Below are 19,393 nucleotides of genomic sequence, written 5' to 3'. Positions count from 1 at the left end.
GAAATTCTAACATTCATTAATATTTGCATTTTGAATTCTTAAATTTCTGTACTGCAACGTTAATGCCTACAATTGAACAATTCTTTCTGAAGTAACTCACTTATGTATCTTTTTAAAAAATATTTCTTAGCTGAATTAATAAAAGACAGTTGTGTCAGGCTCTTAAGTTTATGTTATTTAGTATTTGGAACTTAACAGAGGAAATGATTTGAATTGTGATTTCATTGTAATCTACAGGAAGGAAGATTCAGCTTCGGGTCTACCGCAGGGAGTCAGCACATACCTGCATAGATGTTGTATCTTGTTTGTTTTTGCAGCACTTCAGTTTACATGTGGAGACTTGTCTTTGGAAAATATTCCTCATTTACAGCATCTTTATTATGCTTGCACTTTAAAAATTGATATCGAAGTGATTATATTTAAATTATGGTCCTCCGTGTCACAGAGAACCTACACTAAATCAGTATTTGGAAAGTCTTGAGATTCCTTTCCCTCAACAATACTTAGTGAGATTGGATTTTGTGTAATCTGAGTAATTTAAAAAGGTCGAACTGCCAATGGCATGGTGTTTTTCCCATGATAAGATCAGAGTTTACTGATTCTATGGATATGGAAATGTTTGGGAAAATAAATTCACTGATTTCATGCAGCAAAATGAAACCAAAGCATGTTTGCGCTTGCCCCTTTTCTACTAATCTTTAAAAGTGAGTGCTGAAATTGCCTCCAGGAAACCAACACTTCCAGCAACCTCCACACCCAAGCTGTTAATTTATTGCACAAGGCTCTTTTGCTATCATGACTGCTCTCATCCCTATAACATTTCACTTGGTTGGAGCAAAAAGAGAAATATATTTGACCACTCCTCTCTGCACATTCATCCAGACTCCTGTGTCGTCTCTTTTACTCTCTGCTCATTTTTATGTTGACGTTGTGGATTGTTATCCCCTAGAAAGAGCCAATGACAAGCCATTTTCAAGTTTCTAGTAGACCCAGACGATTTTTATTTAAAAACATCCTGTAGTGAGAAAATAAGGTTCTTAACATCTCTAGGGGAGTAACAACTCTGCAGTATCCTCCAACATACCTTAGAATGGGAATGTATTTTTCCCAAATATTCATCCTTGATTAATGGCAGCAACCCCAGTTAGCTAGAGCTAGACGGTGGTTGCTATGGAGACGTAGTGAGCCTTAGTAGCTGACAAAGTAGGTGGAGGCAACATTAAACTTTTGAAATTTAAACCCCATGTCACAATTTCTGACTTTAGATACAATGGACACTAGTATTTCCTTGAGCGCCTCTCTAAAAACGCGTAAACTGCCTATTTTAACAATATGGATTAACAGATTGTCAGGATTGTCATTAACAGTGGAAACAGTTTTAGCGCTACCACACAAATTAACGGCTACGGAATTAGCCAATCACTATCAAGGAAAATAAAAGGCACTCCTGGATTGGCCACTTTGCACACGCCAGCCAATAGCATATCAAGTAGCATTAGGCCTTGGTAATGCTTCAGAAGCTGCGCCAGAAAAATCGGTCAATATTGAACAGCAAATAGTCGGGCATCCACTTTGTAAGCAAGTTTAGGTTTCACAGTGGGGATGGTGTCATCCGGATGAATAACATCCTATATTCCTAGGTTGTTATGATGTGTTGTGTTCACTAATGGTCTCTCACATAAGGGGAATCTTAGGCCTCCTGTAGCATAAAAGTCAATTTATATAATCACCAGAATAGCATGTGAGTTTCTCTTTCCCATGTTGAAGAGTGCCAAATATAATTTTTATGTCTATAACCCAGAGAAAGTCCTGGGTTACTTGACAATGATCAACTTAAAGAAGTAAAGTATGAATCAAATATGTTTCCAGTTGTATTTATTTCATATCAATACTTATGGCTGCCAATAATATGGGGTATTTTTTCCACAGCGAATAAATGTTTTAAAATTAAAAGGTTTTTTTTCTTCTTTTTTTTAACGTTTTATAGAGTGAAATTAATCAGCAGCAAAAGAAAATTGATGTCATTTTACAATTTTCTTTAACATGGATGCCAAAAAGAGCAGAAAGCTAATCAGAAGCTGAATGGAAACTGACATCACAGGCTTTATTTGTTGTCAGATTTTGGTCTAAAACACAATTTCCAGCACCAATACTGAGATTGTTTGGACCCAAAACCATTAATTAAAAAAGTAAAAGAAACAAAGGAACCATAAATACATAAATTGGCTACATGTGTTAAAAAGTCACAGACAATGAGATGTGGAATGACAAAGATGGATGGCATGTAGAAAATATTCTTTTACAAAAAAAAGGTGTTTTTGTTTTCCATTGCTGTTCGTTCTTCTTGTTTTTTTTTTGTTTGTTTTTTTACAAGCTGTTGAGCTCATGCAGTGTTTGGTCCAGAACCTGGTGCATTCCTAGGTTTTCCTCCTTTGCCTTCGACAGGTTCTCTGCAATAGAAAAGGTAGCAGCATGGTGACATACTGTAAGCATCCCGGCTTTCAGGAACATAATTATGTTGTCTGGGAAACAGAAATTATGAGTAAAGAAGGGAGTAAGAGAAAAAAAATGTCTTTATTGTTTCTCAGTTTGACGCAAAGTGTGAAAGGAGCAGACAGAGAAAAGAAAAAGTGCAAAACATGAGGAAACAACAGAAGCAAAGTGGCAGCTTCACAAGGTGTTCATATCATTGAGGGCATGATCCAGCTCCTCGCTGATAGCCTTGTATTTCAGTTTCTGAGTGTACAACTCATCTGCAAGTGGGAATGGCAGAGAAGAAAGCAGGGTGAGGGGGTTCAGAGCCGAATGCAGGCCAGGGCGGAGGAAAAGGAGAGAAATGGAAGAGAGCAGATTAATTATTAACTAAAGATTTACAAGAGCGCTCAGTAAAGAGGGCAAGCAAAGAGTGGGAGAGAAAGAAGGTGTACCTTCTAGGTCGTCTATGGTCTTTTCAAGCTTTGACACCGTCCTTTCTGCAAATTCTGCACGGGTTTCCGCCTTTTTAAAACAAAACCCAGCATAAATATTAGTCATCCTCACGCAGCCTGCAAATATACAGACAGCTGAAAGAAAGACATAAATATACCTCCTTGAGTCTGTCATTCAGGATTTTAATCTCCTCTTCGTATTTGTCTTCTTTCACAGAATACTGCACAGAGAAGGACGAAATTAATCAGTTAGCTGCTATATTCTGTATATTCCTGTTGCTAAATTAGCTAGTTGTTAAATATGCTTATTTTCTAAAAGTGTTTAGCAGCAGCATGTGTATACTGCTACCTTATCAGACTGAGCCTCTAGAGACTTGAGGTTGTTGGTGACGTTTTTAAGCTCTTCCTCCAAATCACTACACTTTCTGCAGGAGCAGAGTAAAACATTTAGGTTATTTTGTTTTGCAAAAGCACTTTAGCAACTACATGTGAACATTTTATACGTTCCACTTGAGCTTACAGTTCAGCAAGTTCTGCCCTCTCTTCTGCCCTCTCCAGGTCACCCTCGAGGATCACCAGTTTGCGAGCAACCTGTTATTAAAAAGGAAGAAGACAAGAAAAAGGCAGGAGGATAAATCAGATCTGATCTGCTTGTTAAAACTTTAGGGAACAGCTCATGTTTGAGCACGCACCTCCTCATATTTTCGGTCAGCCTCCTCTGCGATGTGTTTGGCCTCTTTGAGCTGCAGCTCCTGGATCTCCATCTTCTCCTCGTCTTTCATGGCTCTGTTCTCAATCACCTTCATGCCTCTGAAGGTGAGAAAGATTCAACGTGTTAAAAGAGAGTCAGATCCCACTAAATACTTAACACTGATTCAAATGTAAAGGAAACAATTCCCAATATACAGCTGAGACCAAAATTCTCTATACCCCAAGCAGATTTAAATTCTAAAGTATTTCTTATTCAACCAAAAAGAAAAAAAACACGTTGAAAATGTATACCCTTTCAAACTTAATAATATAGTAACCAATACAGCAATCAGACTTTTTATGTCTGAGCCACTCAAACCTCTTTGCAGGTTTCCACTGTTATTCCAGCTTTTTGTGATGAACTTCATACCTAGTTTTTTGCTGCCAGGGATTGGAATAATTTTGAATTTAATTAAAAAGCCAGAGTTACTTATTGTAACTGTATCAGAAGTGTCTTTGTATTGAATATAATTGATAAAATTTTGTTCTAATAAAGAGCCTTTATTAGAACAAAAATATTTCCTCTGTGTGCTATTTGATTTAGTTCTTAATATTAATATAATATATTATAATTGCCAGGACAAAGTTGGCAAAATAAATAGCAGGAATGATGATCAGCCAATAACCTTGGCTTGTTTTTTTCAAGGTGTTAGAAAGGATGTAATGTTTTGTCTTAACCTCTGATAACTAGTATTGATTTAAATCTAAACATGGTGCAGATATTTGTATGTTTACCTTAACGGAGATGTTTGATTTATTTGTAAAACAGATTTTTTATGTCTTTTACTAATGCCTCTAAAGCTTTTTATTGCGTTTGATCAAGTTATAAAACCTAGAATCTTGTCGTTCGGGTTTGCTTGTGAGTCTATAGAGTAAAAGGGTGTAACTGTGTGTCTGCACCTTTTATTGTTTATAAATGGGCTAGAAAAGAATGCTGCTTTTCTGCTCTTTTATTTGGACTAATTGAGTCGAAATAAAATGAGTCAAAATTAAATGATTGTACGACAATTAATGCACGCAGATGAACTTGTGTTACGTTTTCTCCATATGGAATAAAAATAATTCTCATTGCCCCTCAGTCAGGGAATTATGTGTGTTCACACAAAGATTAAAATTAAACTAAAACTAAAGCTGTACAGTAATGACAAATTTACAGCATAAGAAAAACTACAGTTATTTAAAAACACAAACTCAGATTAAAAGAAAAGCACAACTGAATAGGGTCATTCATTAAAAAATTTGCATTATATATTTGTGCTTATAAAAACCTGACTATAAGAAATAATAAAAGTGTGCAAATAATAGTAGGCATGTAAACACTTATTTAGTTTGTTGGGAGCAGTGATATTCATAGAGTCTATTAGCTGCTGGGAGGAAGGATCTGTGAAAACTCTCTTGTGTGCTCTTTGGATGCAGCAGTCTGTCACTAAGGGTGAATTCACACCAGCAGCTGTGTTTAATCCACTTTAATTGGACTCTCGTGTTTTTGTCTAGAAAGTCCAGTTCGTTTGGGGAGATGTGAATGTGCACTTAAAACTCTGACGCAAACTTTGGTCCGCCTAAAACCTTCGTCTCAGTTCGGTTGACGTGAACTCTGGCACTGTTCAAATGTATATGTGAATCCCAACCGGACCAGAGACAAGTACTAAAGCAGGAAGCGGACTACAGCACAAGGCATTCTGGGTAAATACAACTAAAACAAACATGCATGTCCAAGCCTAGTGGGAGAAATGGCTTGTGATCTTTCACTAGACACAAAAGAGAAATCATCCAACCACATTATCTGACACTACTAAATTTTTGTTTACATTTTGTGAAAAAGAAAGTTGCACTCATGTCTTCTTCTGAGGTTTTCATGTTGTTTCCTTCAGTGGTTCTTGGTGCAGTGCCACCACAGGTGAGGAGGGGAACAGATTTTTCAATTACTTTGGTTTGAAAGTGAACTGCACTATCTAAAAATGTAACAAATTTTAACATTTTGGTCCTCAATTGAGCCGAGTCTACTGGATTATAAGTTGTGAAAACGCCCTTTAGGAGCTCTCCAGTTTAGCAACAGTTTCATGCATGTGGTGGGATTCATAGTCTGTCAGTGATGTTATTTTAGCCAGTTTGTCTCTCACCACCTGCACTGGGTCAAGGGGCATCCCAGGACAGAGCTGCCCTTCCTGGTGAGCTTAAACACTTCCTCTCAGCTTATCCGCAGTCAAACATTACTGAAGTCTGCTCCCAAAATGGGTTAGAGTTTGACATTAATTAAGTTTGATTAACTTTAATATTGAGAAATATTGTGTAAGCTACATTTTATTTTCATACTTTTGTTTCTTTTCACATTTTGCTCTCTCACAACCTTCCTGCTAATAAAGACTTCTAAATAGTCCGAGATGTGAGTCGGTTGTCACCTTTCGCTCTCGTCCGCAGCCTTCTCGGCCTCCTCCAGCTTCAGCAGGGCTGTGGACAGCCTCTCCTGAGCTCGGTCCAGCTCCTCCTCCACCAGCTGGATGCGTCGGTTCAGAGAGGCCACTTCGCCCTCGGCCTGCAGCCACACAGAGACAGATTGACAGAGAAAACTTAATGGTTTGAGGTCAGACAGGAAGTACGGTGCTGACAAACTGGAAGGATGTCTGGGATCAACATCCAGTGCAGGGTATTTACGATGCAGCTGCACTGACATGATAAAGCACATTGATGTATTTGGTAATTGTTTTGTGTTCTTGTTAAACTGATTTATGTTTTTTGCAACACAACATTTTGGACGAATTTAAGGAGCTAAACAGGCTATAAAAACATAAAATAAGTGAAAACTTGTTCCTTCAAAGCTGCAAATTGTCATATTTTAAGTTTTTAGAACAAAATGATGTATAGCACAAATATAGCACAAGTTCCACTATTTCCATGGAACCTTAAGAGGTTTTTACTTTTTCAGCAAAATATTCTATTTTAGAAATTCATAAGATCTGAATCCCATTAGATTTGTCAAATTGTTTCCCACAAAACTTTAGGGCTTTGATTTTCATTCAGAAGCACATATTGGTGTTTTGCAATAAACTCGATGCTATTTTGACTTAAGCGATCAAACTTCACATTCCAGAGTCTAAACCTGAAGACATCCACAAGTCAATATTGAGTCATTCTCTCAGTGTCATTTCACTGTAGCAGAAATTTGGTCACAAATGGCCAACATCCACATGTAAAAAGCTCGGACTGGGTTTTAGAATATGTACAGAAATGTTACAGTTTATCTGAATTTCCCTCTAATGCCACATTTTGTACTGGAAATGTGACACTCAGCTTTATTTGTGCTGATAAGATTTCAGGCATGAAGACGTCTCCATTCCCGCAAATACAAGCCTGACTGCGGTCTGTCTCGACTTGCATCGAGGTGTGAGAGGCCTGAACTCCTCCGCTTTAAGATTACATCACAAGCATTCAGCAGAAATTCAAAATGAGGAACATGATTAGGCTGGCTAGCAGTATCAAAACATACCAAGGTATTAAAAGTTACAGTTTCAAAACTGTTTTCGTCACATTGTTCCTGTCAGAGACGGTCTTGGGGGTGTGGCTCTCTGCCCAGGGTGCCATGATGCTAGAGAAGTTTTCTTTTGCCTAACTTTGTGTCTAGTAAAGGGTGTGGAGGAGTTTGATCATCCCTAGTTTAAAATACAAAATAGTAACAGATATAATTGCATCATGTTTGCTGGTTGATCTACGTTTTCCTTCTCTTACAAGATATATATGAACCAGACAAGCCATGACATTATGGTATTTTTAACTAATGGTTATTGTACCTTGACAATCTCATGATGTTTTGTAACGTTCCAAGTTAGCTGCTCTATTTTTTATAATGAATTATGTCCGTTCTGCTTTTCTTATGAGCAATCAGTTTCACCTTTAGCAGCTGTAACAAGCTGTGGACTTTGCTGCCTGAGCAGACACTTTAAAAATGAAGTGATGACGCTGGCAAACAGAGAGACAATTTAACCCTAACAAATCTGAAATCCTCCAGCTGGTTCTGCTGCTTCTTTACAGGCTGTTTCCTGTCCGCCTGATATCCCAGATAACCGTGTCTGTCCCCTCTTTCCTGTGCAAAGGCTAAAGAGGAGGAGGAAGGATTACAAGCTCGTCATTTCCAGAGAGGCTTTGTGTCAAATGGTATTTAGTCAAAAAAAGATTTAAAGGAAACGAGGGGAACAAAAGACTTGCTAGATGTCTAACAAAGCTGGGGTAAAACTTTTGCCTGATGTCTTTAACCACTGATTTATTGTCTTTATATATCACACCACTAAATACAATGTTTTCCATATACTGCGAAGAATTTTACAATAGTACTAGTTGAGATTGGACGTTTTCCAATATATCATAAAACACAAAATACAAATTAAATATTTTTTGTTAATTATATTGCAGGATCAAAGAAAACATGTCCAATCTCCAGGAGAAAGATAGTTGTTTCTTCCCAATCCAACTTCAAAATCCAACATGGCTGCTGCACTAAACAATGCTACACAATTTGTAGCATTTGAACATGTTGAATTGTATTTCAAAAAGTTATGATGGTGCGTTCGCTTTGTATTATAAAGTCAGACTTTCTAGATCTGTAACATAATTTTAATCGAAAGTTGGATTTCTAAATGGGAACGCCTCGTTTCAACTGAGCAGTAAGGCTCCATTTCATGGTCCGGCCATATCATTGTCCTGTGGATGTACAATTGTTTGGACCATTTTTCTTATGGAAACAGGCAAAATGGCGAACCAAACCACACCAACTAATGCCATGCTGCTCAGCAGAACCATGGCATTAGCTTCCTTTGTGTTTAGCATCCAATATGGCTGCTGTGCATTTTAAACATAGATAAATTTACAGTTATAAACTTTTAAATGTCTAGCATACTTATTTTACATCACAACTGCATTTAAAATTTCTGTTTGTTCTTTAGTGTAACATATTGAAGGAAACACATATTTTGCTGTACTTGCGTATATAGTGGCAGTGTTGTGTTTTCCTAATGCACTGAAGCCAAGTTTTCCGAGTTCTTCAGTGTTTTTTGGGTCAACGAGAACACTCCTTGAAGTTGAAATTCCAACCTGAAAAGTCAGAAGTCTCCAAGCAAACCTGACTTCAGCAACTAAAATAGCTACTGAGCTTAAAGGAAGTGATGAAAGTTGTTAGTATAAACTATTTATGTTTTTTTTAAAAATGATTATTAAGCTTATGGCACACTGTACTTGTGAAAACATTCTTATAATTTAGGGATATACACAATCAATGTCCTGCTTCACAAATGTTACTCACTGCAATAATTTGCTATTCTGACTGGTTTTACCAACTTGCAACTGGATTGTGCTAGACTGGTGGTGAAGTCATTCCCAGCTGTCACTGAAGAGACAAATCAAATATGCCATTAGTCTGATAACTGCGAACAAAATAAATCCTACTCGTAACCATAACATGGTTAAATTTATGTTATTCCACCATCCAGTTACTTTAGAGGTGAATTAATGCAGCAGAAATAGTCTGTGGCACTTCTCAGTTCACTGTGGACTCTCCAGTTCCTTCTTTTGGAAATATTCTCCACTGCATTTTCAATTTGAGTGACATTTGCTTGACGCAATGATGAATATGCTTGACCTACTTATGAAACTTTAGGGTTGGAATGAGATTTTTCTACATTAAAATGCTAAACTGTTATTACAGACCCTGGTTATGAAAGTGCTTTAGGCTTGACACCTTTTATGTTTAAGACTTAGTTATTAAAGTATGTAGTTTTTGAGCTGCTGCCCTGTTGTTTTAACACAGCTGGCTATTAAAAGACATTCTTGAGTTTAGTTTGTTACTGTGAAAAAGCATTTTGTATTGCGTTGGATTGCATTTGAGTATTTAAATGAATGTTGTAGGTAAATTGTCATAAAATACTCAAATCTAATGTAGAATTGAAGTTGATTGAGCATAATCTGATTGAATGAGTTGCTGTTTGGTTACAAACAGGGCAGAAATGGACACATGGTTGATACAAAACACCCCACAGTTGGTCAGTGAACCGGTCCAGTTGATATCTGAGAAGTTGGGCATGAACAAAAAAAAAAGAAAGAAAAGAAAACAAACTAATACAGGTATGAAAAGGCAAAAGTGGAAAATGACCAGTATCACTTTACTGGTTTTAAAGTGTTGTTTGGTTTGTGTCAAAGTACTTTGCGTATTTTGTAAGCTTTGTGAAAATACTACAACAGGCTAACTGTTAGCTGCTAGCAAGGCTAGTCAGCATCTGCTACTTCCTGTGGATACTAAACTGCAGGGCAATTTCAAAGACTATTTAATCATCTCTAAAATCTGAAAAATAGTTACAAGATGGCTACATACTCTTTAAAACACGTTTTTTGATTTTCAAAGCCTTTTCTATTTACATTAGCTAAAATGACAAAAGGAGGGCTTTCATTTCTCAAAATGCAGCTAAAAAGTCATCACATTCCTTCAAAACCCAATATTAGACAATTATCACAAAAGTTGGATGTATACTTACACCCCATTATCTATAATTATAATTATAACTAATTTGTTTCATGCTAATGCTGAAAACTAAACTTTCAGCACAACACATCAAATATGCTAGTCAGTGGGCCAGAGATCTGAATTAGCCAATTTTCCTTTTATCTCAGTAGGTCACATTCTGGACTATTTTTTTTTCCTAAATTACATTAATGATAACTAAGAATACTGTAAATGCATTATGTAACAACATGTACTTCGATGCACTGTTCTGAGTCTATTAATAAGTCGGATAGGGGTTAGGATATGATACATAAATGATATGTTGTAATTTACTTACAGTTTCAAACCTACTGTCTCTATCAGACAACCTGCAGCATATTTTCTTCATTACAGTCCTTAAAATTAAAGTTGGTCAAAATTGAAATCAAGCAAACCTCCAGGACATTTAAAAATTGGCATCGGCCGGAAAACGCCGATCGGTGCATCTCTAGTTATCAGCCACACCGGGGAAGCGTTTCAGCGTGTTTCCGTGGATATGGGGCGGGTGGGAAGTTAGGTAACACAACCTTACAAAGAAAGTTTCTGCAAAGAAAGTCCCCGACTAAAGACTATAATCTGAATTCAAACACTACAAAACAGAGTGAAAAGGAAACAAATGTGCATTTGGGCAGCTTTTTTTTTTAGGATACTTTATGTGCTTTGAGTATCATTACCGCTTCTGTCTGACGGAGTATAATTCCTTACTTCTTTGAAAAAAATGTATTTTACAGAACTTTAAGTTTAAATAACAAGACAATACGGCTTAATCTGGTGAAAATTGTAAATTATCTCACTTTTTCGCGCAGTTCCCGTTCTGTATCCAACTCCCTTTGTACTGCGAGTGCGCGATCTTCTGCCTCATCAACTTGCTGCTGCAGAGCCTGGATTTTCTTCTTTACCATCTCCATGATTGCGATTATTTGCTGTTATCTCAAACTCCAAAAAGGACTTTTTAAAAAGAGGGGCTAAAAGATAGATGGCAAAGCGAAGTTTTCAGCTTTTTTCTCGGGCAGGAAGTCAGGGACGATGGGATGGGTGAGAAAAAAATGGGCCGGGAGTTTTCAGGAAATTTATGACGAGATCCTCCAATCCCGGTGAAGAAGCCTGTCTGGGATGACATCAGAGTTTCAAGAGGGGAAGGGACGGAGCTTTTTCCTCACCAAAAAAAAGAAAAAAAGGAGTGGAAGTTTGGCTTTTCTATTATGGACTTATATGGCAAACAAGGTGCATTTTCCTGCTCAGATCACAGGAAGAGTGAGATAAGAACTAGCAGGCCTGATTTAAGGTGCGGTTGAACGTGGTTGCCTCATAGTGAAACTGACTGAAGTAAAAAGCGAGAACAATACCTGAGGACTTTATTGAAATAAAACATTTTCCGACAGAAAGTGGAGGAGGGAGGGTCGAGAAAGGGGTGGGGCTGCGATAATCCCATTCAACTGGGGTTGTTGACCTGTGCCTTGGAATGTAAATTAATTTGGGCGGGAGGGGCAAGAAATTCCTTCTGCGTCCTCGTCAGCCTCCTTCCGCAACCCGAACTGCCCAAATCAACAATGACTGCAGACCTTATAAAACGCTGAGAGGATTAAGACCACAGAAAAAAAGAAAAGAATTTTGACTTTAACCTCAAAATTCTGAGAAAAAATACTGAATTCTGGGATTAACATCAGAATTCTGACTTTTTTTTAGTGGCCCTAATCCTCTTCCATAGAAAACACAATATTCAGGGAACTAATAAAAAGTAGAGTTCATGTTTTTGTTATTATTTTTTTTAAACTTTTAATAGAAATTCAATTTTAATTAATCAACTTTTTACTGCAATGCACAGAAAAAGTATCTACCACACCACATCTTTTGTCTGTGTTTGCTTTTTTTATCACCTAAATGTTTCAAATCAGCAAAAAAAGAAGACAAAAATATCCCAAGTAAATATAAACCAGGACAGTTTTCACTAAATGATGATTCAGTTAATTAAATCCAAACCAACCTGGCCTGATGTGAAAGTATAAAATTCATTTATTAGCTCATAAATTGAATATGATTAACAAACTTTCACTAGCCACTTAGAAACAGAACCTGCCTGACAACATGAAGTAGACTAAAATATCTCAAAGTTCAACACATCATCCACTGATACGTAGAAATTTCCAAACGGACAGAAACAAAGTCAGTCGGGGCAGCGTGTGGTTTAAATGTACATCATGTTCAACCTCTGCATGAAGGCTTTTGGTCCTTCTGTCTGCTTGTTTCCTATCTAAAACCACAAATAAAAGCCACTAGTGCCATTCAAACCTTTTAAAAAAGCTAAATTAAGCACATCTATCAGTATGGAAATAGTTACTGAGCCGTTTCAAAAGCTTTGGGACTCCATGGAAAAGTAATAAATGTTTCCAGGAGTGAACAGCCTTTCAAAATTATTACTCTAAGAGAGCACAGAGAAATAACACAGAGCCCTGCAGGTCTCACTTTCCTCAGTTAAAATCATAATTCAACAATAAGAAAGAAATCTGGAATCCATAGAAGAGCACTAATGTGAAAACACTGAAAAGCTTAGTTGGAGAGTAACTACATTTACCTGGTAAAAATTTGCTTCTAGGAGTATTTTAACTATGTTTCACTTTTTACTTTTGCTTCAGTAACTTTGTCATGAAGTATTGCTATTCTTACTTGAGGGAAATTTCTGGATACTCATTGTGTTCATTCAGCTTCTCTGAATGAAGAAGAAACTTCAATTCACCAGACAAACACCTGCAGTTTTAGTTTCAGAAGTGTTATAGTGAAAGAAACTGATTTGGAAAACTTTTCATTTTTGCCTAATTTCGTAATTATGTTATTTATATAAACTATTTCCATTTCGACGTTTAAAATACTAAAATCTAGAAAAGCTAAATCAATGTTACTGATGTTTTTAGTCGCAGTCTGAGCTTCAGTCTGCTTGAGATTCTGCAGCATGACCTTAAACGGGCCGTTAAAGCTTGTGTGGCTGAATTAAAACTATCCTGCATAGTTTCACTATCCTGTGGGCCAAAATTCCTCCACAGTGATGTAAAACACTGACTGCCAGATACTGCAACTCCTGCTTGCAGCAGCTGCTGCCAGTGCTGACACAACCAGTTAATAGATTTTGTTGGCAACTTTTTGTTCACATTATGCCAGATGGACTTGGACGTTTTTTCTTTTTTTACTTGAAGAAAAGAAATAAGTATTTCACATCTATTTATAGCAGGTATTCTTGCTATATTTGTCTATTATTAAAGGTTAGTTTATTCATCTAGAAACCTAAGTGTCACATTTACTTTTTTCATATTTTTTTCACAATTTGTGCCTTCATTCCTAATGATTCAAATAAATTAGTAAATTATACTTAATTTATTGGTATGATATATTTATTATACCAGCAAATTATAACATTTATAGAATAAAAAGTGTTGCATATCTGCTTGAGATATAACATTTCTCCCTATATGTTTTTAATTATTGAATTTTCCTGGCTTTTTTCTTGTCATTAGTATGATATAAAATGACTCATAGTCATAAAATAACTTAGTGTTTTTGTGTTTTTATGATGTAAAACACTTTGAAATGCCTTGTTGCTGAAATGTGCTATACAAATACAATTTGATTTGATTTTGATTTTATTTAATAAAATAAATATCCTCAGTGGAAACGTTAAGAATTTCCTGTTGACAGATCAGATTTTTGTGTTGTGACCTATTAGATGTTCTGACCATAAAGTCATTTGAAGAGGCTGATAGTAGTTATGTACAGAGAAACAGTTGCTTTCCAACACTTACAGAGTGCTGGCAAATAAATATTACTGGTCAAATAGATTCACCTTATCTTTTTGTAGAAAAATGGATATCGAAACATGTCGTTTTTTTGGTGTAATCTGTTGGCATAGCAGTTGTGTTTTTAGTTTTTCACTGAGTTTTGATTCAGTCAAAATCACATCTCACTTTCCCTTTCTGAGAGTTTTCATGCTACAGGTCCCAGTAAAACTATTAACAGAATGTATCTGATACCATTTGCCTGATCTTGATTATTTTTGACCTTTGAGACCTTATCTCACTTCCCTTTTGAGAGTTAGAAGCTGCTGTTATTCTTCAATTTCCAAGTTGGAAACATTAGGCTCTAACTAGAAATATCCCAGCAATATTATTATTAAATGTGTGGATTTTGAATCATGTGCAGTCTTAGAAAATACATCCAGGTTCATGGGGGCTTATTGGGAATGTCCTCATATTTATTCTTCTGCAAATCAAAGGTTAGGTTAGTATTTTCTCTTTAAAAAGGCAGACTAAAGCTGGTTTCCCTACAGTTTTTGCTTTTTTTTACTCTTCTGTTTTTCTTGATTGATATTCCAATTTCTTATACACGACAATGAATAGAAGAGAAAAACACTGTTGCTCTTTAAAATCCAGCCTCCATTAAGCGGTGCACAGAGTAAGGCTGGACCCAGCTTTAAATCCCACCCCTAAGAGGGCAAAGCATTGATTTCATTAGACACTGCAGTATGGGGTTCTCTGTTTGCTTAAGCTGCATTCCTGACATTCCTGCTCGGCTACAGGCCGGCCAAGTTTTGTCTGTGCTTGAGAAACAGCTCATTTAGCGGCCTCGACGAGCTACGAGTAACTTCTCAGAAATGTCTGCATTTGAAGATACGTTTTTGCCATTTGATGATTACTCAACATATGAGATTAAAGTGTCACAAAATGAAGAGTTTTAGATTGTAGTGGTCATTTTTTTGGCAATAGTTTACCATAATTCTTCTTCTTTCTTTCTTTGTTGATCTCATTACTTATAGTTTTATAACTGACTGTCATTAGTTTAAACGTATTATTATTTGCTTTGTCACTCTAACAAAATTATCTTTACGGGTTTTCAGAAAGACAAGAACTTATGTCTCTTCTGCTCCTTTGTTTTGAAGCAATCAATGGCTGTTGTTTAGTTACGTCCATCTGTGAGAGTGGATATCGATACTGTACAGGGAGGAAACCCAGAGGCTGCGGTGGTAGTGTTATGTGATTAATGTGTTTCAGATGGCGAGCGGCGCTGTGGCTGACTCACATCTGCAGCCTTCTTCTCAGACAGTTCCAGCTTCTCCTGAGCGTCCTTCAGCGCCTCGGAGAACTTGTCCAGCTCGTCCTCTGTTCCTTTCAGCTTCTTCTGCAGGGCGAGCAGCTCGTCCTCCAGCTGAGGTACAAGGAATGTTTTATAAAATTACTGAGAAAACTAGACTGAAATAAATGTGGGGCACAACCATAACAGTTTTTATTTTTTTTGGGGTGGTTTTTGATTATGTACTGGTAGTAATCATGTATTACAACGACACACATTTGTTTATTTTATTGAGATTTCATGTGATAGAATGAACCAACACAAAGTAGCACATAACTGAAAGAATAGACTCAAAACTATTGTGACTTATGTGATTTAAATCTGAAAAGTGCGGCTTGCTTTTTTCCCCATTTACTCTGATTACTGAATTAAATCATGTGCAGCCAATTGAAAAGTTCAGGACATATAAGCTGTAGATGGAAGGAAATAGAGATGGGCAACATAGACTTAAAATTTTGGCGCCGTATTATTAATAATAAAAGTGACAATGAAAACTATTACTTCTTTTTTAGGTGCACATAGTAAAGTAGCACAGCAATCATAGTGGCACAAACACAAATACTGCTCTTGAAAAACATTTCCATCTAAATAAGATTCTTCAGGACTCCACTTATTTAAAGATGGGTGATTTATATCACTAAATTTTAATCATATTTTCACTTTTTCTGACATTTATTGATGCTCTCATGGAACAGTTTTGAGAGCAACTCTCTCAAAACGGAGAGTTTTGAGCGAATATATAAAGCTGTTTTTTATACTGTATAACATAATTAATTCAAATGTTTGAAGACAACAAATCACAATTCTTATTATGATAAGAAGTTTTTAAACCATAAATGATAAAAGATAAACAATGTGATTTGATAAATACCCACCCGAAGATGGAACTGCAAGGAGAAATCCCTGAAGATTTACCCTCCAGCAGAATAATGACCCTAAACATGCATCCAGAGCTTCTCTAATTGTGTTTCCATCAAGGTTTTTTTATGCGTATTTTGAAGTTATCACTTTAGAAAAGGCTGAAATAGCTAAATGTGAAATAGCTTATTAATTAAGAAGGCTTTTCTGAAAAGAGCTAATGCACTAAAAGTGACAATTGAAACATATTTGCCAAATAAGTTAACCTCAACTAAATTAAATTTCAAGAAGAATTACACTTGCCCAATAAAAACACATTCCTGAAAACCTCTCTCCATTTTTCTGAGATGTGTGGTACATCTCCGACCTCTACTTCCTGTTTATTACAGCCATCCATAAAGTCAACATCTGACTAACTTACGCTTTGCGTGGCCTGGTTGGTTTGCTCAAAACCAGAAGATGGAAACATGTCTAATTCATTCTTTTAAAATATTTTTTGTAAGACTTTAAAAGTTTGCTCCAAATAAATGACAACTGGATTGAAACAAAACTAATGAAATGGTTTAGATTGAAGCATGTTCAGGATGGAATGGCCAAGAATATGTTGCAAATCTTGAAAAGTGCTTTTTAAAGATGCCATACAACTCTTTATAAAGGTTCACCTGACTACTGGGAGGTGAATGCAAATGTTTGCCATATTCTTTAGATTTTTATTTGCAAAACAATTTTGAAAACTGTAATTTTCAATCTACTTCACAATTTGAATCAGTTTTTTCACATAAAATCCTGGAAAAACACATTGAAGTGGTTGAAGGTGAATACTTTTTTGAGTCACGCGATGAACTTTTGTAGTAATTTTATTCCTGATGCTTATAGCAGAACCATCTGAACAAACCTCCAGTTGGATCAGAACATGCAACGCCAGCCCATCATTAGGATGCATCCCCTAATAAAACAAACAAAGAATGCCTGCAAACTTTCATGTGGCATTCTCCTCCAGCTGCAGTTCATATATTGCATGAGTAAAAATCAAAGCGATTCCGCTGCTGCTGCTGCTGATTTACCATGTTGTCAACAGTTCTTCATCATGTCTCCGGATTATAAGCAGAAACTGGGACATTTCCATTGAAGACACCCAGAGCCCCTGAAATTTTCCAAATTCCTCTGTAATTTGGGTGACCCGCTCCTCTAATTACCGCCAGAGACGAAGCCTGAGCCTCAGTGTGGTGAATGTTGACATTGCATGTTGGACTCTGTATATTTTCAGTGCTTTCCGTCAGTCAGACGGCACCCTGGAGTTCGACTTGTCCTGCCAAGAATAGCAAAGAAAGTGTCTCTTTGCTCCACTCGCTATGTTAAACAAACCCAAGAGATCTGTGTGATCTTCTTGGATTTCATGCTGACTGCTCACTAATGTCTAAGACATGATGAGGGTCCATATGTGCAGTGTCAGTGATAACTGTCACGCCTGGAGCTAGCTGAGGGTATGAAGAGGGGAAGTAGCCTCCAGAGGGATGGAGGGATTCTTTCCACTTGCTTTAAAGCTTTGCGAACCTCTACTCTGCAGCATTCCTCCCCTTGAACCACAGAGACAACACCGTCTCCAATTGTGCAATAATTGCATCTATTTAGAAACCTCAAATGCCCTATTACATGTCCAGATTCTGCTTTGTTTATGTCAAGCGGGATAAGAGTGCTGTCATTAGGTTAGAGGCTTAGAAACGACGAGCTCTCCAAGGCTCGTGTGCTGCAGCACCAAATAAGGATATTTGGGATCTGTGATGTTTTCTCTTCTGACCTCGGTTCAGATAAGGGTGCTGAAGTACAGTTTGATGAAAAAGGAGAACGCACTCACTCCTGAATAGGGAGCAGCACATTTAGCTGCACATTGGATTCAAGAGAGATATCATTTGCATTTGCACATTCGATGTGCCAAAAGGACATCAGTATCAGCTACTCGCTATGGAACCCACCCTATTATTATTATTATTATTATTATTATTATTATTATTATTATTATTATTATTATTATTATTATTATTATTTACTTTCAGATCTTTATAGTATTTCTCTCAAACTTTGTTGTTTCATAACCCGAAGAAAATAATAGTCATATTTCAATTTTTAAATTAAGCTTTAATTTGTCAGTAGAACTTAAAATTCAAATAAATCAATGATATTAAAAAAATCTTTTTTTATCTATTTGATCAGTGCAAAGACACAAAATCTTACTAAGTAAAGTGCTAAGATCTTAGTGAACTTTAAAACTAACTTACAAATAACATTCCAGGAGTTTGTCTTAAGTAAATAATTCCTTAATATTAATAAAGAACGAGTTCGTGGCACATTATTTCATCTATGACAAGGGAAAATATCTTTTTTTATGTGAATTAAAACCACACCTCTTTAATTTCAACAGATTCAAAATATCATAAATTTGTACAAAACCCACGATTATACATTTATTTTCCAGTTTTTCATTATCTAAAATATTGAAAACACTCTATTTCTATTCTGTTTTGTTATTATTTAGAGATTTAATGAGACAAAATGAAATAATCTTTGTATTTTGGTTCATAAGTAAAGGAGATGACCACCTCACCTGCTTGGATTTATCTTCCGCCTCCTTCTTGTCGGACTCGGCCTGCTCTGCCCTGTCGATGGCGTTCTCCTTGTCCAACTTCAGCATCTGCATCTTCTTCTTGATGGCCTCCATGTTGGCTGTCGGCTCTCTGTGTCCTGCAGGGCTCAGAAAAAGGGAAACTTATTACTGTTTTCTCCTCCAGAGGAAGATGCCTCACAGGAACTCGTGCAAGGTTGACGGCAGAGAGCGGCTTGCAGATGGAGAGGAGAGAGACGTGGGGGATGCAAAGCGAGAGTCGGTGGAGCTCTGTGTGATTTAAACTTGACTGGAGGTTTGGAGGCAGCCCCAGTCCCCAGTGACGGCCCTTTCCCACCCGTTCACCCCTTCTGCCACTCCCCGACTTGACTCCTGCAGAATTTACTGTGCACCCGCCACCCCCACTCACTCCCTAATCTAAACTTTACCTCTTAAGAAGTCTTTGGAGGAAAAAAAAGACGAAGTAAATGTTCAGTCAATGCCCTTGTTTGGAGAGGAGCAACAGATAAGAAATGAGCTAATGCGCATCAAGAAAGTTATTCACATTAGTATTGAACTGCTTTCTTTCCTCTCTCCCTTTCTCTTTACAGCATCTATACG

At 36.9% G+C, this 19,393-nt stretch overlaps 1 protein-coding gene across 2 annotated transcripts; it reads right to left on the bottom strand.

The window, feature by feature from the left end:
- Window positions 1–1,858: 1,858 nt before the first annotated feature.
- tpm4b (tropomyosin 4b) lies at window positions 1,859–19,061 on the bottom strand. 2 transcript variants are annotated; one of them, XM_028019980.1, is made up of 9 exons: window positions 18,776–19,061; window positions 15,265–15,390; window positions 6,077–6,210; window positions 3,620–3,737; window positions 3,448–3,518; window positions 3,277–3,352; window positions 3,086–3,148; window positions 2,928–2,997; window positions 1,859–2,450 (listed from the first exon to the last, which is right to left on the bottom strand). In XM_028019980.1, exons 1-9 carry the CDS (start codon window positions 18,887–18,889, stop codon window positions 2,368–2,370), a joined length of 855 nt encoding a protein of 284 aa, XP_027875781.1. In that variant the 5' UTR covers window positions 18,890–19,061; the 3' UTR covers window positions 1,859–2,367. The 2 variants fall into 2 exon arrangements, with proteins under 2 accessions (XP_027875781.1, XP_027875782.1); XM_028019981.1 differs by lacking the exons at window positions 15,265–15,390; window positions 18,776–19,061 and adding an exon at window positions 10,995–11,267.
- Between the last annotated feature and the right edge of the window lie 332 nt (window positions 19,062–19,393).

This window comes from Xiphophorus couchianus, chromosome 6 (assembly GCF_001444195.1).
Source record: "Xiphophorus couchianus chromosome 6, X_couchianus-1.0, whole genome shotgun sequence".
NCBI classification, from domain to species: domain Eukaryota; kingdom Metazoa; phylum Chordata; class Actinopteri; order Cyprinodontiformes; family Poeciliidae; genus Xiphophorus; species Xiphophorus couchianus.
Note: the sequence above shows the minus strand (reverse complement) of the source record. Positions and strands in the feature narration are given on the sequence as shown.

Excerpts from the sequence above, each read along its gene's own strand:
- tpm4b (XM_028019980.1), bottom strand. The coding sequence starts at position 18,889 with ATGGAGGCCATCAAGAAGAAGATGCAGATGCTGAAGTTGGACAAGGAG. Across the intron at positions 15,391-18,775 it reads CGGAAGATAAATCCAAGCAG|CTGGAGGACGAGCTGCTCGC; the intron begins GTGAGGTGGTCA and ends CTTGTACCTCAG. Across the intron at positions 3,353-3,447 it reads AGGGCAGAACTTGCTGAACT|AAAGTGTAGTGATTTGGAGG; the intron begins GTAAGCTCAAGT and ends CTGCTCCTGCAG.